Here is a 21,521-nt window from a genome sequence, read left to right on the forward strand (position 1 = left end):
AAAGCCACCTCTACCCCTCTGGAAGATGAGGACAGGAAGCAGAAGTACAAGAGGGGGCCCTGCAGCTCAGTTGGGCTGGAGCTGTCGAAGGAGACAGACGCTTATCACCCGCTGCCAGAGTGGGACACTGAGGACCCACTAGGGCTGCCACCAGAGGACTGGCCAAAGCTCCCAGGATCACCAGCCAGTCAAGGTGCCAATGAGCTGATGGGGCTGCCACAGACCACCGATCCCTGGGGAAATGGAGGCCAGAGGTACCAAACCTTGGGGATTGTAGGAAGTAGCCCAGGGAAATTAGACCATCGTCTGGCTGAGTGTTGGCCTGACACTAAGTAAGGGTGTGGTGGTGGACCCCTCCTGATCCAGTGGCAGATTACACTGCCACTGTTAGGACCAGGGTCCGGGACCCAGTGGAGTCAGGTGGGCCAGGGTCCCCCTACCTCCTGCCATCCCACCTTTGGCCAGGAGGCCTGTGTTGGTCGACTGGCCGCCAAGCAAGGATGCTAGACTGTTTGGTGCTTGACCTGGGCAACGCCCCTAATTGTTTGCTACCCCACCCTGTCTGAGGGCCTGGGCTTGGAGACTTTGCAGCTCTGTCCTGAGACAGACCAGGAGGAACGGCCACACACGCTCACACAGCCTTTTGAGTATTTGAAGATCGCTGATTAACTCATTTCCAAACTAAACACATCCACTTCTATCAGCCTTTGCTCACTGGTTTGTGTTCCATCCCTTTGATCATCTTTGTCATTTGCCTCTGGATTCTTTCCAGTTTCTCTACATCCTGTCTAGTCACTGGTGACCAAAACTGGATGCAGGACTCCCCCGAGGCCTAACCAGTGCTGAGTAGAGCAGTACTATCACCACCTGTGATTTGCATGCTATGTTTCTCTTAATGCATTTGCTTCTTTTTGCATTACCATCACGCTGTTGACTTCATGTTGAGGCTGTGATCCACCACAACTTCCAGATCCTTCTCAGATGTGCTGCTGCCATGCCAGTTATCTCCCAGTCAGGATTTGTGCACTGGGTTTTTCTTCTCGAAGTGTAGCACCTTACACTTGTCTTTGTTGAATGTCATTGACGTCTATAGCCCAGGTCACCAATTTATCACAATCTCTTTCAAGTTTTGCTCTATCCTCCAAAGTGTTGACAACCGCCCACCCAGCTTAGTGTCATCTGCAAATTTGATCAGTATGCTCTCTATTCCTACATCCAGGTCGTTAATGAAGATGTTAAATAGCAACAGACACAAAACAGATCCCTGTGAAACCCCATTTGAGAAATCCCTGCAATGTGACCTCATTCCAATAATAGTTATTCTTTGTTTGCGGTTGTGTAACCAATTATATATCCACTTAATGGGAGTTCTGTTGAGCCCGCATTTCTCCAGCTTACTCATGGGACTGTGTCAAAAGCCCTTCTGAAGTCCAGGTCCATTTTAGCCACCAAACCAGTTGCCCTATCAAAGAAGGATATCAGGCTGGTTTGTCATGCTATGTTCCTAGTAAATCCATGCTGGCTGCTATCGGTTACCCCTTCATCCTCTGGGTATTCGCAAATTGAATGTTTTATACATTGCTCTAGTAGCTTCCCTGGTACTGAGGTCAGGCTGACTAGGCTCCAGCTTCTCCTTTTTCCCCTTTGTGAAGATGGGCACTATGTTAACCCTTCTCCAGTCTTCTGGGACCCCTTCTGTCATCTGAGTTTGCAAATATTGCCAGAGGCTCTGAGATTTCATCAGCAAATTCTAGGCTGAACAGCAAGAAAGGAGATGGGGGGCTGGCTTGGGGGATTAAGAGCTCTGTTATCAACATTTGATGAGCTGTTGAGCTTGAGTTGATGGCTAGCCATCCATGAGGAGTCATCAGAGAGAGGCGGAGATTTCAGTTTGGACAGAGGAAGACAGGTCTGGAGTAGAGCAGTAGATCTGTGATTCATCAGCATACGGCCAGTAGCTGAATTTGTATTTGGGGGTGAGATTTCCCAGAGATAAAGTACAGAGGAAGTGACCAAGGACTGAGCCCTGTAGAACCCCCACAGAAAAATGGAGTGGGAGTAAGGACGATCTTCCTAAGGACACGCTGAAGTAATGGTTACAGAGGTAGGAGGAGAACCAGGAAGCAGACAAGATGTCAAGACGACGACCATGGTCAGTGGTATTAAAGGCGGCTGACGGGTCAAGAAGAATAAGGGTGGAGCATTGGTTCTGAGCTTTGCTTAGGGAGAGGTCATTAGAGACTATGGCAAAAGCATTCTCAGTGGAAGGCCCCAAATCTCTGCCTCCCTGACACCTTCCCTTCCCACTGCCACGAGATCCTTCCTGCTCCTTGGACCAAACACTCCCCATCCTCTTCCCACTATCCTCAGTCTTTTCCACTTCCAAGTATCCCACATCTCCTACCCAATACGCCCCACTCCAACAGCACCACTGCTGGGACCTCCATCACCTTTCTCCATTCCCAAGCTCCCACTCCCCCAAACTACCACACTCCCTGTTCCCAGGAGATTCTGTCTCTGATTCCTCACCTCTGCTTCCTTCCATGGTAACCATCCCTCCCTGATTCCCTGTAGTCTTCCACATACCTATCCCTTTCCTCCCACTACACTCAGCCTTCCCTACCTTGTGGCACCCCACAAGCACTAGCTCCCATCATCTACTCCACTCCCACTGCTCCCTGCTCTCCTTTCCCCTACCCGCCAAGAACTCCTGAATAGGAACCTCACACTGCTCTCATAGTCATTGGTTGGTTGGTTGGGTCAAGAGGACATGCTGTGGCCACTGCCTCTGAGCTACACCCATTCATCTGAGTCGGAGCCGTACCACTGTTTACTTTCAGACTAGGTGTATTGTGCATTTTGTTTGCATTCTGAAGGAGTTCCTCTTAGACATTTCCCCTGATTAAAATATTGCTCTCAGCCCTGAAATTTTGGAAAGTGTTTTAAAATCCACTCTGGCCTCTTCTGAGCTGCAAAGTTTTGTCAGCATAGCTCTGTTTGTTAGGGATGCAAAAGAACACATCCTTAATTGATATAATTATGCTGGAAAACTCTCTCATGCAGACCATACACATCACCCCTAAAATGCAACCTTAATTCTGCCCCTGGCCCTGCAGCTGGTACTAGCCACTAGGAATGGCTCAGTAAGTCTGGTGCAAAGGTTAACAAACTAACAAAGGAAGTGGAGGTTTCTCCATTTCTTGAAGTCTTCAAGTCGCAGTGGATGCCTTTCTGGGGGCGGATTGAGTCCAACACAAGGTATTCAGCTCAGTACAGCAGTAACTGGATGAAATTCTATGACCTGGTTTTACAGGAGGTCAGATTAGATGACCTTATAGTCCTTTCTAGCCATAAAATCTATGATTCCAATATAGCTATGAAGGACTAAGAACGTGCCATTGTTTGTGTTGTGTTCACAGATGGGAATCCCAGCATTTCTCCACATCCTCCAGCCGTGTGCACTGGGTCAGCTGTAGCTGTAACTGGATGGTGAAGGGAGGAGTTGGAGCAGCTTGGCAGAGGTGTGACTGTGATATGAAGGGAGGTGCACAGGAACCTTGAGAGACCTAGTCTGCCCCATTTCAATGCACTCAGTGGGCTGTTGCTGAGACAGGGCAGAGCAGAGGAGGCATTGTGGGGGTGGCGTGAACCTTAACTCTTCATTTCCCCTTCTAAAAACGGAGGGGATGGGAATCCTTACCCAGCGAGGTCACATTCTCATAGTTCTCCTGCATGACGTCTCTGCAGAGGGCTCTTTGACGGGGGTCCAGCAGAGCCCACTCTTCCCTGGTGAAATACACAGCCACCTCCTCGAAGGTCACCGGCCCCTGAAAGAGCAAGAGCCCTCCACTCACAACCTGCTGCCCCACTCACAGCCCCACTATTCATGGGGGAGAGGAGCCAATCAAATGGAAGCTCTGAGACAGAGACAGTCAGCAGGGTCCCACCCCCACCCTGCTCAGAGCAGCCAGGAGGCAAAACAGGAGGGGAGATAGAGATCCCCTCACCCCCCCAGCAGACAGAGGGGGAAGGGTCTTCTCATCCATCACACACCTACAAGCCAGAGGCTGATGCGGGGGATGGGGCCCCCAGCAGGCTCCAGGGTCAGCTCCCCAGTAGGAATCCCAACAGATTTCCCATTGCCGGCAGCTGGAAGGAAGGGGAGGGGTTATCTACTCTAAGCCCCAGTGGTGGGTCACCTCCCACCCCTCCTTCCAATCTCCTAGCAGCCTCTGGCCAGTAGGTTCATGTTCTTGCACTGGGAATCTGATATGTTTTCCCCAGAGCTGTCCAGGGTTCCCCCACCAGCCCCATTCCACAAATAGGGTAATTTCCTCCCCCAAACCCCATGGGTCTGTTCCTAGAATCCAGGACTTGGGTTAAACAATTCCCAGCAAGTTTGTCACATGCCTTGTCCCCCTCCCTTTCTCCAACCTGAGTATTTCCTGCCCCCATCCCACCTCCACACTGAGCTTCCCCAAAGATCCCAGCCCTCAGTATTTCCTGCCCCTCCCCCTCCAGCAAGAACCCACTAGCCACCCAGCAATAATCCCTACTTGGACTGGCTCCACTACAGCCAGTTCCCTTCCCTGTCCCGTGGGAGGCTGGGACAATCTGGAGCCAAAGATGGGCGTTACTCTGCCGCCTGTCAGGGTGAGAAGGGTGACAGAGAAGATTTCAGAAGGACCTTTAGTTCTTGTCACATCATGATCTTCCCTGGCCCTTTCCCTGCACAAGATGTTTCTGACTCACATGCTGGGAAAACATTCCATCACTTTATCACAGCCCAGACCCGGCCCTTCCCACCAGTGCTAAACCCACTGCGCTAGTTTTAAAACCCTGAGGGCAACTCCCCCAACGGTGGGGAGCAGGCGGAGGCAGGGACAGGACAAAGTCTGCCCAGTGTAGGTGCAGTAAATTAAATGAAGTTTGCTGGTGATAGCTGGAAGTCTTGGTCAATAGAGACAAATAGTGGACCATGAAGTGGGGCTCACTTCCATTTTATGTATTATGTTCCTCACCCTCATGCTTCAGAGTTTCACCCATAACTGCTAGGGGTCAGGAAGGGATTTTTCCCCCCTATATATTTTTGGAGGGTTCTTTTATCTCTTTCCTCTGAAGCTTCAGGAACAGCCAGAGAAGAAGACAGGATATTGGGCAGGGTGAATCTCTCTCTCTCTCTCTCTCTCTCTCTTTGTGCTCCCATGCTCAGAGTCTAACTGATCATTATAGGTGGGATGGGGAAGAAATTTCCCCCTTGGGTCAGGTTGTAGGTGATCTGGGGGTTTTTCCATCTTCCTCTACAGCGTGGGGCACTCACTAGGATCACCCAGAAATCTCTCACTTAATCATTTCCCTGCACTGCAGGGATCTGGGGCACTGGGGCACCTCGGTCCCTCCTATTCTCTGCCTGGGGCATATAACAGTCTAGTCTCCTCTGGGCTGCAAGACTTTGGTCTCACTCCAGCTGTTGAGTTTAGTGGGCGGGAACTGGGGGGTGTTGGCAGCCAGTGCTAGACAGGAGGTCAGACCAGATGATCCAGTGGTCCCTTCTGGCCTTAGACTTTATGACTCTGTCATAAACAGATAGTTAAGGGTTAACAGAACAGGAGTACTTCATGTCTCTTTTGCCTGTAAAGGGTTAACAAGTTCAGTGAGCCTGGCTGTCACCTGACCAGAGGACCAATCAGGGGACAGAATACTTTCAAATCTTGAGGGACGGAAGTTTTTGTGTGTGCTGTTAGTGTTTGGTTGTTGTTCTCTCTGGGTTCTGAGAGTGACCAGACGAGCAACCAGGTTTCTCTCCAATCTCCCTGATACAGTCTCTTATATGTGCTCTGAATAGTAAGTACTAGGTAGATAAGGCGAGTTAGGCTTATGTTTGTTTTCTTTATTTGCAAATGTGTATTTGGCTGGAAGGAGTTCAAATTTGTATTTTGCTGAACGGATTTTAATTTGTACTTGTATACTTAGGCTGGGAGGGTATTCCCAGTGTCTATAGCTGAAAGACCCTGTAACATATTCCATCTTAAATTTACAAAGATAATTTTTACTGTTTTTCTTTCTTTAATTAAAAGCTTTTCTTGTTGAAGAACCTGATTGTTTTTTTATTCTGGTGGGAGACCCCAGGGGATGGGGTCTGGATTCACCAGGGAATTGGTACGGAGAAAGGAGGGAAGGGGGAAAGAAAGGTTAATTTCTCTCTGTGTTAGGATTTCTCTCTCTCTCAGGGAGAGTCTGGGAGGGGGAGAGAGAAGAAGGGGGGAAGGTGAATTTTCCTCTCTGTTTTAAGATTCAAGGAGTTTGAATCACAGTGATCTTCCAGGGTAATCCAGGGAGGGGAAGCCTGGGAAAGGCAACGGTGAGGGAAAGGGTTTACTTTCCTTGTGTTAAGATCCAGAGGGACTGGGTTTTGGGGGGTCCCCGGGCAAGGTTTTGGGGGGACCAGAGTGTACCAGGCACTGGAATTCCTGGTTGGTGGCAGCGCTACAAGTACTAAGCTGGTAATTGAGCTTAGAGGAATTCATGCTGGTACCCCATCTTTTGGACGCTAAGCTTCAGAGTGGGGATTTATACCATGACAGACTCTATGACTGGATGTGCGCAGGTTTGGGAGCTTGTGAACTTCCAACCTCCCACTTATTTCTCCTTCATTTTCTGTCTTCTCTTTCCCCCACTCCCCTCCCTCTGCCTGGGAGACTTAGTGACCAACGATCCCTGGGTTCCTTTGTTCTCCTGCGATCGCTGACCGCACTCAATGCCGGTTTGCATCAAAACTTTCTGCTTCGTCCCCATTTCTACTAACCACCGCAGGGCTTTCAGTCTCGCTGGCTGGGATACAGGCAATGAAAGGGTTACTGTGCACAGCTGCAAACTGCCTCATTTCACAGCTGAGATAAGTAAGTAAGCACCACTTATTGGAAGCCAAATCTTTTCTGACCCCTGAACATTTACTATAAAAGTAAGAATACAACATGTATCCGTGCTGAGTCTATATATAACTTGTATATTTCAAGAGGCTGACAGAGAACACTGGTCACAATGAACAGGGGAGTGCAGGAGTGGGGGAGTGAGATTTTCTTTGCTTTAGATCATAATGAAATACTCAACATCTCAGAGCCTCCTGACTGCCTTTCCTGAGCCCCCGGGGGTCACAAACCACCAGCTGAGAAACACAAGCCTAGAGCATTCTTTTGTATCAGCATTGACTACGCATGGGAAGAGAGTGCTACATGGTACCCGGACAAAGCGTGAATGAGCCCAGTGCAATGGCATACATGGACCAACCCTGGGAACTGTTAATTCCAGTAACACCCACGTTTTGAACACTCTGCCTTACTTCACTGTAAAAAGACAACAAAAGTTCATAAGATCTTACAATACCCTATAGCAACAAGTTGATGAAAAGTAGGTTAAATTCTTTTCAGCCATGAATGCCATGCACAGGTGCAAGACAACCAACTACAGAAAATTAAATTAGTCCAAACAAAAGGGGGCTAATGATGTAGTTCAGGGCCAGTACTAAGCCCTCTGCTTGGTAAACAAGAAAATGTGGCAACAAAGTTACCTAGGCCAAATTTGGCCTTAGGGACATGGATTTAATTGGTAAACAAAATAATAAAAAATTAACTATGCCACCTACTTTTATTCCTTTTGGGACTTTTAAAAAGCAATGGGGTGGGGGGAGAAAATCATCTCCCACCTCACCCCTGACATGGCAACACTGCTACTAAACTGATAACAGTTCCTTTCTGAGAGGCTTTGTTTTCATTATATTTTAATTTGTGTTCCCTTCTCTTTCTCCTCATGATGCACGTTCATTAATTTGCACTTCATTTAGACCATAGTTCTATCCTGTTTCTCAGAAAGGCTCTAAGGGCTTATCAGTTAAAATATGTTCCAAAGGGACCCATTGCTCCCGTGATTAGTGACTTTCTTAAAGTCTCTCAGTGCTTGTAAGTTAAACTAGTTTTCTAAAAAGAGCCTCTTTTTAAGAGCAGGATTAGTAATGAAACTTACCCTCTTTCCCACAAGCCACTGCCTCTGTGCCTTTACTGTCTGGTACAACACCTTCAAATAATTCTGCTGAGGATGTTTCCCAGAAATTAATTATCATCGGGATGGCTAGAAATGTATTGGGAGAAAAAAAATTAAGATTCTATCTTAAATGAATAAAATCATTCCAAGAAATATAAATTAATGTAAGGCATAATGTAAGCATAAAAAAAAAGGTTAGAGCAAAAAGTTAATTAAAAGAACCAAACAAACGTTGCATTCTTAAAGTAGTGCAGGTTATGCCAATAGTTATATATGTATTGAATTGCTGTTTTAACCAAATTAGATGCTAATAGCTGTTTTATTTATTTAAAGTGTAAAAATCAGCTACAACCTGTCTCACAAGAGGTAAATAGTGCACTAAAATAATTATAGGTTAAAAATGTGAATACATTACCAATTTAGAGTCACAACAAAAAAAGTCTGTATTTTTTTTAAAAACTCTAACTATACTAACAAACTTTCAAATAAATATGTTTAAAAAAACCTCAGTCTTTGTATTTTTTTTCAAAAAGTGTCAAGCAACCACTCAAACACAGGAAAAGTTGTCAAAGACCTTAGTGGTCTTTAAAAAAAAGCTTTGAAATCAGACTATGTAAACTTAATTAAAAACACTATTAATATTACTGCAATTAAAACTGCAAAATAAAATTCTTAAATTTAATGTAGTGTTAAAAATGCAATAATTAAAGAAAGCAAAGGCAAAAAAATGAGTACTAAAAAAAACTGCAAAACACTTTAAATGCTTATGTAATATTGTTGAGCTAAAATATTTAAGAGACAAGTCAGTTGAAAATATAGTGGTGCAAGAAGAAAGTAACATCCCTTCCCATTGTTACACAGCTTCCAGGTGCTGGAGGCTGTGATTCCCTGTCGTTAATATGGTTATTGGTCTGAAATCTCCCCATGGCCAGTCAGAGACAGACACGTACCTGTGTTGCTCCCCAGCCCCCGTCGCAGCGTCTCTAGGGGAAGGAGAAGATGGGAGAGGTGAGAATTCAGGCCCTCGCATTCATGGAGAAATCCCCATTGCTTATTAATGGAACTGCTGTTAACTACGAGATGGTGACAGAGATCAGAGGCCGATAGCCGCTGCAGACAGAGCCAGCCCCTCAGGGCTGCTCCATGGGGAAGGTTGACTTGCTGAGCTGGGCTGTGAGATGGAGCTGAGGATCAGTGACATCACTAGAGTCTCCAGCTCCTCCCAAGGGCCAGGGTCGCTCTAACCAGAGGAGACGCCACCCCCAGACTCCAATTCACCTTTGAATCTCAGCACCACCTCCTGCAGCATGGCACTTTTCAGAGAAAAATCACTGAGTCTCTTCTCCAGCTCCGCAAACGATGGCTCTAGCTTCCACAATGTCCTGTCCTCCCTGCTGGGGAAAGGAGGGGTGAGAAATAGGCCTCAGCCCCAGATCCTGAGCCCAGCAACCCCCAAACTCCAGGAAACCTGGATCTGAGCTTTGTAGCCTGAGATGGTCGTTGTCATGGTGAGTCACCTCAGCCCTGTGCTCCCCAGAGAGATGGGAAGTGGGGAGACACTAGAGCAAGGAACGGAGACATTGTTCAGGAGCTTTCTTAGGGATGCTCTGGTTCTGTGGGGGGCAGAGCCACCCCCTTACCTGGTTTACTGCAGTAACAAGGGCCACCAGCACTGGGATTATGTGGAAAGGGAGGAAACACAGACCAAAGAGTGGGCAGGTCCTACATGCTGACAGTGGCCACAGACCGAGCTCAGGTCTCCAGCAGAGAATGAACATGGGCCCTTAAACACCAAAACCCTGAAGCCCTTCCGCTGAAGCACTAACCCTGGGCTGTAAAGCTCATTTCGCAGAGAGGGCCAGATTGCCCTGTCCGTTACGGCCAGTGGCCAGGGCATCAGGTTAGAACTCTGTGCCCTGCTCCATTCACAGCAGAACATCCACTGCTCTCCATGGGACACCCATATACAAGGAACAAGGGGAGAATCTGCCCTTTGTATCAGAAAAAATTTTTACTTCTTAGTATTTTGCCAAGTCTTTCTCTGTCACACTCAGTGTCACTCGGGAGGAAAACAGCCCCTTCCCGGACACCCTGTAGGGCCCTGCTGGTTCTTCCCTTCCTTTCCCACCCTCCTTTCTCCATTTCTCTCTTGCTTCCTTGTCATTGTGTCTCTCCTCTGTTCTTCCCTCCCTACAGCAACCCCCTATTCCCACCCTGCAAAGGTTTCACTCCCGCCCTCTCCCTGATCCACCTGCTCAGGTGATCACCAGGGAACATTCAATGTTGACATCAAAGTGTCATCATTTCAGTTGACACCCCGATGACATTAACAGGAGACTGGAGAGTTCACGCTCTCAGAGCTACGGCTTCAGGCTGCTGGCAACCCCAGCAAGGCAACGCTGTCTCTGTTTACACTAGGGAGGTGCTCAGGGCCAGCAACTCACTTTAACAAATGTGAAAGCTGAGATTCTGCACCCTTGGAATACATGACGTGGCCACATCAGTCCAGGAGACGGGCCTGATCTGTCCCATCGGCCCTGTGTCTAGCAGCCCTGCTGTGACCTCATTAGCGATCGGACAGTAAATGGCTCTTCTCCTACCTGAGTCAGCCACTAGGGGAGACAGAATCACACGCTCCAAGGGCAGGGGGCAGCTTCCTATTCAGTGCAGTTATCAAACCTAACGGCCCATGAGGGCAGCAAAATGGAGCCCAGGACTTACCTGCCCCCAGTGCTCCCAACACCCTAAAGAGGGAGAGAAAGAGGAGGCTGTCAGTGGGGGGTTCCTGGGTGGGGAAGCCTCCTGCTCTGCAGGGGTCACTACTGAGGCCTTGGGAAGTAGGGGAATTTCAGGTTGACATTCCCAGAGCAGCTGCCCCCCTCACCAGGGACTTTCCCCTATGCAGCCCCAGCAATCCCTGTGGGCAGGTCACCACTGCAGGAATCTTCTCCTCAGGCACTTTACAGGCAGAAGATATTTCTCTGCATTGAGAATCAAATTTCACCCAGTGCTGAGAGATCCAGAAGACCCCTGGCCCCACTAAACCCATTAACCTGCAGTGCGAGGGGCCTTGGGCCTGGCTTGGGACCTCAGCATGGTGGTGGAGGGGATTCACCCTCCAAGTGCCAATGCAGAGAGTAATTTCCAGGAGAGAAGGTCTTGGGGCTGCAGCATCCAGGACTCCCAGGACCCATCCATGGCGCCGCTGCCAGATTCACTGTGTGACGTTGGGCAGGGCTCTGCCCCTCCCTCTGCCTCACTTTCCCCATTTGTCTCATAGGGATAATGCCCCTGACCCCACTCTGTAAAGTGCTTTGTGGTCTAGAGCTCAGAAGCGCCTATAGAAATGCTGCGTATGATCATTGCAATGACAGCCAGACCTGCAAGGGTTGGCTCAGCGGCTGCTGCCCCTTCTCTCCTCCCCTCTCGCTGAGCAGGGAAATCTCCCACGACAGGCTGCAGACGCCCTCATCCCTTCTCTGGACAATGGCTCTCTCTAGCTCTTCCAGCCGGGCCAGCAGATGCTGTTCCTGCTCCTCCAAACACCCTCGCAGCTCCTGCCACTCCCCGACGATCTTCTGCCTCTCGGCTGCCGTCTGTTTCTGCAACAGGGAGAGGGCGGCTCAGTAACAGGGGAACACAGAACATAAGAATAGCCAGACTGAATCAGACCAAACGTCCATCTAGCCCAGTACCCTGTCTTCTGACAGTGCCAATGCCAGGTGCCCCAGAGGGAATGAACAGAGCAGGGAATCATGAAGTGATCATCCCCTGCCGCCCATTCCCAGCTTCTGGCAAACAGAGGTTAGGGACACCATCCCTGCTCATCCTGGCTAATAGCCACTAATGGACCTATCTTCCATGCACTTCTCCAGTTCTTTTTAGAACCCTGTTAGTGTCTTGGCTTCACAACATCCTCTGGCAAGGAGTTCCACAGGTTGACTGTGCGTTTTGTGAAGAAATACTTCCTTTTCTTTGTTTTAAATCTGCTGCCTATTCATTTCGCTGAGTGACCCCTAGTTCTTGTGTTATGAGGCAGAAACAACACTTCCTTATTTACTTTCGCCACACAAGTCATGATTTTATAGACCTCTACCATATTCCCCTCCCCCCAACAGTAGTCTCTTTTCCAAGCTGAACAGTCTCAGGCTTTGTCTACACTGGCACATCTCTCCTGCTGACAAACAGCAGCTACGCTGTGTGCCTGTTAGCAGCACGGCTGTAGCGGCACAGACGTGTCGCTAAAAGCTGCGGCATGTAGCCATAGCCTCAGTCTTATTAATCTCTCCTCATACGGAAGCTGTTCTGGACCCTTCATCATTTTGTTGGCCTTCTCTGAGCCTTTTCCAATTCCAATGTATTTTTTTGAAATGAGGTGACCAGATCTGCACACAGTATTCAAGATGTGGAGGTACCATGGATTTATATAGAGGCAATAGGATATTTTCTGTTTTATTGTCTATCCCTTTCCTAATGATTCCCCACATTCTGTTTGCTTTTTTGACTGGCGCTGCACATTGAGTGGATGTTTCCAGAGAACTATCCACAGCGACTCCAAAATCTCTTTTTTGAGTGGTAACAGCTAATTTAGACCCCATCATTTTATGTCCATTTGATATTATCTTTTCCTATGTGCATTACTTTGCATTTATCAACACCGAAATTCATCTGCTCGGTAAATGGGGAACATCATAAATGCGCCTTGAGGAGGGTGGCAGAGTTATTTACCAGAACACAAGATCTCTTGCAGTGAGTGATGGGAAGTTCATTTATCCCAGGAAGGGAGGAGGGATCAGGGCCGGGGTGAGCTGTACATCACCAACAGGAGGGGCACTTCTCCCCAAAACCTCATCAACTTGCACTGAGACAAATCCTCCATCTCTGCAGCCCACAGTTCATCTCCTTCCTCCCCAACCCCCCAGGAGCTAGAAAGGATCCCTGGTCACTGTGACATCCAGACAGTCCGTGGGCAGGGACTCTGGCTAACACAGACTGACCCTCTCCTGCCCAGCAGCCCCCTGCATCCTAAGGGCATCATGTCACCCCCGTGTCTGACCCTGCAGGTTCCCTGGACTCCAGTGGGGATGGGTCCCTGGCTGAGGCTGGCAGGGTGGGCCCTGCATTCACCAGGTCATTCTTATGCCAGGCAAACCTCAGTGGCTGGGGTCTCTGGGCACCTACCAGCAGCTCCTCACTTTGTCGCTCCTCCTCGGCTTTAGCTGCTTCTCCCTCTTTTCCCAGAAGGGCCAGATACTTTTGTGGTACCTCCTGGAAGAAGCAGGGGAGGGAGGGTTAGAAACTGCTGCAAACCTCCCAGCTGCCAGATTTCAGGGCCCCTCTTGCCCTGCAGACGCCTGTGCAGGGTCCCTGGGACTCAGACTGAGAGGAGATGGTAAAACAGGGAGAAGCTTTTCCAGAGAAAACACAGGGCCCCAGGCTGCAGTGACAGGGCTGCAGCCCAACCCCCTGCTCCCCGGGGCCTCACCCACATCCCAAGCAGCCAACTTCAGACAGTCCCCCACTTTCCCCAGCTCCAATCCCCAAAGCTCCCGCGGAGCCATGTCTGAACATGGAGCCCCCCAACATCCCCATCCCCTAGTCCTGACCCCTCAATACACCCCAAAGCTCCCGCAGAGCCATATCTGAACATGGAGCCCCCCAACATCCCCATCCCCTAGTCCTGACCCCCCAATACACCCCAAAGCTCCCGCAGAGCCATATCTGAACATGGAGCCCCCAACATCCCCATCCCCTAGTCCTCACCCCCCAATACACCCCAAAGCTCCCGCACAGCCATATCTGAACATGGAGCCCCCCAACATCCCCATCCTCTAGTCCTGACCCCCCAATACACCCCAAAGCTCCCGCAGAGCCATATCTGAACATGGAGCCCCCCAACATCCCCAACCCCTAGTCCTGACCCCCCAATACACTCCAAGCTCCCCCACAGGCACCCCCCAGCCCGGCTCCCCCTCCCGGGCCCAACCTGGGCTCCGAGCTCTGCAGCCGAGCCGCGCTCCGGGCCCCTCCTGCAGCTCCTGGCCCAGCCGCTCCCGGGCTCCGTCTCCCCGACCCCGCAGCAGGGGCCGCTCCGCTCCGCCCGGGCCACTCGCCCCCCGCAGCCCCAGGCAGCCCCGCTCAGGCCGCGGGGAGCTCGGGGCGGCCCCTCCCGGCAGGGGCAGGGGCGTGTCCACCCCACGCGTGTCCGCGCCCCCTGGGCCCTGCCCGCGGCCCCACCGCGCTGCCCCGCGGGCTGCAGGGCTGGAGCAGCCTCCGCGCTGCGCTCCCTGCCCCGGCCATGGCCCCGCTGCCGGCACACAGGGGCGGGGCCGGGCGGGGGGCAGGAAGGGGCGGCTCCTCCCCGGGCCTGGCCCTGGCCCTGCCCCCGGGCCCCTTGCAGGGGGGTTGGGACAGGCGGGGAAGCGGGGACCCGCCTCAGCTGGGAAGGGGGCAGGAGAGGGGCTGGGTCTCCCCAGGGGAAAAGCAGGGGCAGGGGCTGGTGCTGCTGAACCATCAGCCCAAGGAGCCCCCGGCTGAGAATGCAGCGAGCACGTGTCAGTTCAGCGCTGGAGCTGGGACCCAGCACGTGTCAATCACCTGCCTCTAAAGTCTAAATCCCCTGGGAGATGGGACCCAGCACGTGTCAATCACCTGCCTCTAAAGCGTCTAAATCCCCTGGGCACAGCTCACCAGGGCACCGCTTGGGAGCTACACTGGGAATAGATCCTGCAGGAAGCCCCTGTCCCAACAGCAGAGTGGTGCAGGGGGAGCGTGCTGGGCCCATAACCCAGAGATCAATGGATCAAAACTGTCCTTTGCTAGCTTGGGCTTTATTTAAAGCCCTGCCAATAATCCAGTTGCCTGCAGTCTGCTCTGCAGAGAAAAGAACAAATTATCTCCCTGTTCACCCTTCCACAGTGATTAAAGGAAGGAATAAAGCCCCTGTCACACATAGTCCCCTCCTAGAAGGCGAGAGATGTGCAGTGACTGGGGCACCAGCTCAGGGTTGGTAGGTTTATGTAACGTTTGGTGATGCCCAGAACGGGTCCAAGTCCTGCCCCTCCCCCTTCCCCTCTCTCAACCTCTGCCTAAGGTGCTGGGAGGGAGTTTGGGTACATGAGGTGCAGGTTCTGGGATGGGCCGGGGAGGCGGTGGCAGGTTCTGGGAGGGAGTTTGGGTGCAGGATCTGGGCTGGGGCAGAATGTTGAGGTGTGGCACCTATCTTGGGCAGCTCCTGAAAGTGACTTGCATTCACATCTGGCAGCAACTTCTACATGGAGGGGGCCGGGGGGATCTCCTGGGACCACTACCCACAGGCACCACCCCTGTAGCTCCCATTGCTGCAGTTCCAATGGCAGAGTTGGCGCTTGGGACAGGGGCAGCGTGTGAGAGACACACCCCGCAGGGACGTGCCAGATGCTTCTGGGAGTGGTGCGCCGTGCAGAGCGAGGGTGGGCAGGAATCCGTTTTAGCCCCACTCTGCTGCTGGTAGTAATGGCAGGAGCCCCCAGGGCCAGCTGATCTGACTTTCTGATAGGGAAGTCACAGGAGTGGTCATGCACCCCTCATGAGCAGCTTTGGGGAGTCTTTTTGGGGCTCCTGGAGTAGGCGGCAGAGAGGTGCAGCCTCACCACTAAGTCTGTTTCCCTGGAAGAGAGAGGGAACTGTAGAGTGATCTGTCACTTCTGTGCAGCCAGGAGCCTCTGCTCCCCTCTACCATGCTGGAGCCTCCACATTTATTTATTGGCAAATAAAATTTGCAGAATTTTAAAATATTGTGCACAGAATTTTTATTTTTTTGGTGCAGAACCTCCTCAGGCGTGAAACTGATTCAGGGAACCTCCTTGGATTGTCACTGCTTGGTTAACCACTCAGCCACCACACCAATGCACAGAGAGTGCTACTGCTATGTGGAGGTGGGGGCTGGGGTCAGGTCATACACATTCAGACTGTACGTTCTCCCCGCTGCTGATTTCCCATTTAGGACATTAGCCGTTACTGACAAGGTTTGTCCGCGTTCTTTTTTTTAGCTCATGCTGCTAGTTAGAAGGATCAGTATTGATTTTTTTTTTCAAAAATACACAACCCCCTAAACCTGCTTTTAGCAATCAGAATAATTTAGTGTCACCTTATTTTTGTCTGCCCCAGTACAAAAGAAGAGGCTTTTGTGGGTTTCCTGACTCAGAGAATGAAAATGAATGTGTGTCGGGCCACACTGCTATGAATCGTTGTCGAGCGGAACCCATTGTTGGCACTGGTAGTGTAGACACAGCCTCAGACTCCGTGCTGGGGAGGGGAAGTATTGCCTCTAGAGGCACCCAGGGGTGGTGTGAGCTGACTCCAATTGGCAGAAGGGTCACAGAAAGAAGCAGGGGGAGGGGAGGAGCACCAATTAATTTATGCAATTATTCAGTGAGGCAGAGGCCTGGCAGGAAGGAACTACCTGTGCAAGCCCCCTTGGCAGAGAGGGGGATCTGTGATGTCCTCGGCACTGGCGATACAGCCCAGGGATGGGGCAATAAATGGAGCGGGGAAGATTTGTGAGCTGGGAACTCCTCTCCCCGGATAGTTCCCCTGCAGGCCTGTTTTAGTGTCTCTCTTTGCTCTTTCCCTGGGTAACCCAGTGGTTCTCAAACTTTTTGAACTGGTGACCCCTTGCACAAAGCAAGGTGCTGAGTGCGACCCCCCCCATCAATTCAAAACACATTTTTTCATATTTAACATTATTTTAAATGCTTAATTTATAACCCAATTCTTTAAAATGAGTTTAACTTTTCTCACCACTTTTAAATTAAGCCTAGAACACACTTCGATTGAATTATTGTTATAAGCAGAAAAGGGTTTTTAAAATAGTTACTGTTCAGTACTGGGGGTGTGAAGACATTTGTCAATATCACTTTTCACAGCAGACTTTGCTCCATTGCCACCCTCATTTCTGCTGCCTGCAGAGCTGAGCGGTTTGTGACCCCCCACATAATAACCTCACCCCCCCCACAAGGGGCTGTAATCCCCAGTCTGAGAACTCCTGGGCTGCCCCCTTCCCGCTCTGGCTGGGACACTGGACCCCTGTCCCATTCCCAGGGGGCTCGTGCTCTCCTGGAGCTGGATCGGCTGCTCCTGAGCGGAGCCAGAGCCAAGGGGGATGTCAGTGGGGCCAGCAGCGCTGGGAGCCACAGACACGGTGGGCAGAGATGAGCTGAGGAGGGGCCTCTTGTGGAGAGTCACTTTCCTGCCCGCCCCCAGTGCTCGCCCCCCCCCCACTTCCCCGATCCCCTGGGGCCTGCCTTAATTCAGACAGTCCCTTTCCCATCATATCCCCAGCACATCAGTGATTGCGATAGCAGGGGGCAGGTTTTCTCTGAGGCACTGAGCTTTGCCAGGGGGTTGGTGGCTCCTTTCTTTCCTCACCCTGGAGTAAACTCAGCTTTTTATTCCATCCTTGATGTTTCATGGAATAACAACAGCAGCATGAAGAAAGAGGTGGGCACAGCGGGTCTCAGGGGAGGGGCAGAGAGGTGCAAGCGGTGGGCTGGGCTGGGCTGGGCAGAGGAGGTGCAGAGAGCTGTGGGTGGTGGGCAGTGCAGGTCAGGGGAGGGGAAGAGAGGTGCGAGTAGTGGACAGTGCAGGTCTCAGTGGAGGGGCAGAGAGGTGCGAGTGGCAGGCAGGATGGGTGTCACAGGAGGGGCAGAGAGGTGTGGGTGGTGGACAGGACAGGGGACAAAGAGGTGTGGATGGTGGGTGGAGCAGGACTCAGGGGAGGGGCGGAGAGGTGTGGGTGGTGGGCAGGACAGGGGACAAAGAGGTGCGGGTGGTGGGCAGACTTTGGGGCAGAGGGTGTAGAGGCAAGAGCAGCAGGCAAGGAGGCCTCAGGGGAGGAGAGGAGCAAGCAAGAGGTGGACTAGCTTCTAGGGACCTTCCAGCGCTCACGTCCAGCCTCCCCACATGCAAGAGTCATGGGCCACCTGTTCTCTGGGTCTTCACTAACCAAGCCCCTCCCCAAGCTATGTTGATGGGAGAAGCCCTCCTGTTCACACAGCGCTATCTGCATCAGGATTCAGTTGATATAACTGCATTGCTCGGGGTGTGTGTGAATTTTTTACACCCCTGTGTAATGTAGTTACACCCACCAAATTTTGTAGCATAGACCTGTCCAAAGAATCACTCACACAAACCTTGGGAGTAAAACGTCACCTGCTCCTCTGCTTTACAGAATCCAAACACAACCAAAGCTTGTCTGGCCCCTGTGGGGGTTGGCAGACAGTCAGGTGTGGGCAGATAGGCTGCTTTAAATAACAGCAGGCACTGTGGCTTAGCTGCTTAAAGCACCTGCTCAGTAAACAAGAGATCCTGAGTTCAACTCACAGTGGTGTCTTGTTAACTGGTTGTTGGGGCACCTGGTATTGGCTACTGTCAGAAGACAAGATTCAGAGCTAGATGGTCCTTTGATCTAGCCCAGTAGGGTTTTTCTTATGGTTTAAATAACACTCACAGGTACTGATAATAGAGTTACTGAAAGTTTGGGAGTTAGGAGGGGGTAGATCAGTGATCCAGTCGCCACACAGATGACCCCCCTCCCTCTGGGACAGGGGCAGGTTTGAGCTCTCACCCAAATGCTCATTGTGGCTGCCAGAATCTGTGAGCAGCTTGTTTAGTTTACGCCAAAGATTGAGTCCTGCTTTGTGCACCGTGTGTGAGAATGAAAATCCTAAACTGCATTTTGAAATAACGAATGCAGCAGGACGTGTTATTGTCCCTGCCCCAAAGCAGACAGACCAATGGAGAAATGCCGTCAAGTCCAAGGAATACTCCACTGCCATTTTACCTTTTTTTCTCGCTAAACTCCTTCTTATGTGCCCCGCCCAGGCTGTCCTCTGCCTCAGCTGCTGCTCCCGGCCTACTCTAGAGTCAAACATGCAGGGCCCCCAGGGCAACAGAGCCTGGGACAGGGCAGCAGCCTGGGTTGGGCTGGGAAGATGCTGGGAGTTCTCGTTCCCTGAGAACTGGTCCGGCTCCCTTCTCAACAGCAAACAAATCAATTCCACGTCCCCTCCCCAGAAAAATCAGCCTAGAGCCAAGGGCAGCAGGGGACGATTCCCTCTAGTTCCCACCGAGGCAGGAGAGAACCCAGGGTGTTTCTAGCAGAGCTTATGGAACTGACGTGGGGAAACCAGCGTTTAATAACAGGCAGTTCTAGTTTAAGCTTAGTGTTTTTAACAATTTCTACAACATTAAAAAACCCTTCAATCGTAGTGTCACCATCCATAAAATTGCTTCAGCCTTATAGGTTCCCAAGTGCACAAATAAACATCTCTTCAAATCCAAGGGAGTGAAGATCAGTCAATGTTCAGAGTCATCCCACATAAAAGAACCATGTTGTGGTACATACTGGCCCCATCATGTGGCCATCGCTTTTCCCTCCTCTCTGTTAAAATTTTTAGTATTTTGCACAGAAACTTTCTTCCCTCAGGAGAGACCTGGGAACCAGGGCTACCAGCCAGACAAACACCTTTAAGAGGAGGCGTAATCTGTCAAAAAGTGATTTCCCTCCTTCAGTTCAGTGACACCCTGAAATGTTACTTCTCAGGGCAGAACCGGAGGATTGAAAGCAGCTACAACAAACGCCTGTGTAGCTAACAAGAATGAACACAAACACTCCCTTGTATCTGAAGAGATGTTTAGTTTTACCCTTGGTAAACTACAAGGCTAAAGGGAAAGGTGATGGTTGTGCCAGATATAAAGAGTGAAACACGAGACAATCATCATAGTTATGCCCATAGTGACTGCAAATTATTTCTAAATTCTTATTATCATCGGTGTATTATTTTCTCTGGAGTCTAGACATTGACTATATCTTGACCAAGAAATTTGGATCTTGATAAAATAATCGACTACCCCTGGTTAAGGCAATGGACTTGATAACCACTCAGTTCAAGTACTAACAACAGTGGCTGCCTTTTAGCCATAGCTTTTAATCAGGGCAATAAATTGATACGAACTCTTGTAAAATCATTTCCCAGCCGAGTCCTTCACCCACATTCGTTAAGGCATTGGGCCACCATGTGAACATTTCATTTCCCTCCTCAGTTTCACACAGAGACACAATTTCCTTTGCACAGGTCCATGAACAGCAAAGCCTCCCTGTGTCTCTTGTCTGAGCCAGGGCATTCAATTCCAGTGAACCCTTCTCTCCTGCAATGGCAATGGTGAGACAGAGGGGACTTGGCCACCTTCACCTCTGACAGTGAGATATTGGCTCAGCTTTTTCTTTACACTGCTGTTGTCAGTCCATGAAACATCAGGGATGGAATGCAAGGCTTAATTCATGCATCAACCCCCTGAAACATTTCAGTGCCCCAGAGAAATCCTGCCCCCAGCTATTGGAATGATATGGTGGAGATTCGAATAGGAAAGGGACTGTCTGAATTGTCAGTGTGGGGAATGAACAACTGTCATGGTAGAAACCCCCACTCTGAACCTTAGTGTCCAAAAGATGGGGTACCAGCATGAATTCCTCTAAGCTTAATTACCAGCTTAGAACTTGTAGTGCTGCCACCAACCAGGAATTCCAGTGCCTGGTACACTCTGGTCCTCCCAAAACCTTGCCCGGGGACCCCCAAGACCCAGACCCTCTGGATCTTAACACAAGGAAAGTAAACCCTTTCTCCCCGTTGCGTCTCCCAGGCGTCCCCTCCCTGGCTTACCCTGGAAGATCACTGTGATTCAAACTCCTTGAATCTTAAAACAGAGAGGAAAATCCACCTTCCCCCCTCCTTCTCTCTCCCCCTCCCAGACTCTCCCTGAGAGAGAAGGTAATCCTAACACAGAGAGAAAGTTAACCTTTCTCTCCCCCTTCCCTCCTTTCTCCCCACCAATTCCCTGGTGGACCAAGACCCCGTCCTCTGGGGTCTCACACCAGAATAAAAAAAAATAATCAGGTTCTTAAACAAGAAAAGCTTTTAATTAAAGAAAGAAAAATTCTTTGTAAATCTCAGTAAAAATTATCTTTGCAAATTTAAGATGGAATATGTTACAGGGTCTCTCAGCTATAGACCCTGAGAATACCCTCCCAGCCTAAGTATACAAGTACAAATTATAATCCTTTCAGCAAAATACAAATTTGAGCTTCTTCCAGCCAAATACACATTTGCAAATAAAGAAAACAACCATAAGCCTAACTCGCCTTATCTACCTAGTACTCACTATTCTGGACATATAAAAGACTGTATCAGAGAGATTGGAGAGAAACCTGGTTGCACGTCTGGTCACTTTCAGAACCCAGAGAGAACAAGAATCAAACACTAACAGCACACATAAAACTTCACTCCCTCAAGATTTGAAAGTATCCTGTCCCCTGATTGGTCCTCTGGTCAGCTGACAGCCAGGCTCACTGAACTTGTTAACCCTTTACAGGCAAAAGAGACATGAAGTACTTCTGTTCTATTAACCCTTAACTATCTGTTTATGACAACAACAATCTATAGCAA

General features: G+C 50.2%; 2 protein-coding genes across 2 annotated transcripts in view; both read right to left on the minus strand.

Annotated features, from left to right (window-relative positions):
* Window positions 1–10,768, minus strand: part of LOC127041343 (zinc finger protein 551-like) — an 804,136-nt gene extending 793,368 nt beyond the window's left edge. Inside the window, exons 1-6 of the mRNA XM_050935584.1 lie at window positions 10,759–10,768; window positions 9,316–9,428; window positions 8,988–9,020; window positions 8,020–8,124; window positions 4,557–4,645; window positions 3,701–3,827 (exon numbers count right to left, since the gene is read on the minus strand). Of these exons, the coding sequence (XP_050791541.1) occupies window positions 3,701–3,827; window positions 4,557–4,645; window positions 8,020–8,124; window positions 8,988–9,020; window positions 9,316–9,346 (385 nt within the window). The 5' untranslated portion in view covers window positions 9,347–9,428; window positions 10,759–10,768. The remainder of the gene's footprint in view (window positions 1–3,700; window positions 3,828–4,556; window positions 4,646–8,019; window positions 8,125–8,987; window positions 9,021–9,315; window positions 9,429–10,758) is intronic.
* Window positions 10,478–14,368, minus strand: LOC127041345 (E3 ubiquitin-protein ligase TRIM7-like). The gene is made up of 4 exons (XM_050935587.1): window positions 14,275–14,368; window positions 13,219–13,305; window positions 11,418–11,639; window positions 10,478–10,781 (listed from the first exon to the last, which is right to left on the minus strand). Exons 1-4 carry the CDS (start codon window positions 14,335–14,337, stop codon window positions 10,755–10,757), a joined length of 399 nt encoding a protein of 132 aa, XP_050791544.1. The 5' UTR covers window positions 14,338–14,368; the 3' UTR covers window positions 10,478–10,754.
* Between the last annotated feature and the right edge of the window lie 7,153 nt (window positions 14,369–21,521).

This window comes from Gopherus flavomarginatus, assembly GCF_025201925.1.
Source record: "Gopherus flavomarginatus isolate rGopFla2 chromosome 13 unlocalized genomic scaffold, rGopFla2.mat.asm SUPER_13_unloc_2, whole genome shotgun sequence".
Taxonomy (NCBI): Eukaryota; Metazoa; Chordata; order Testudines; family Testudinidae; genus Gopherus; species Gopherus flavomarginatus.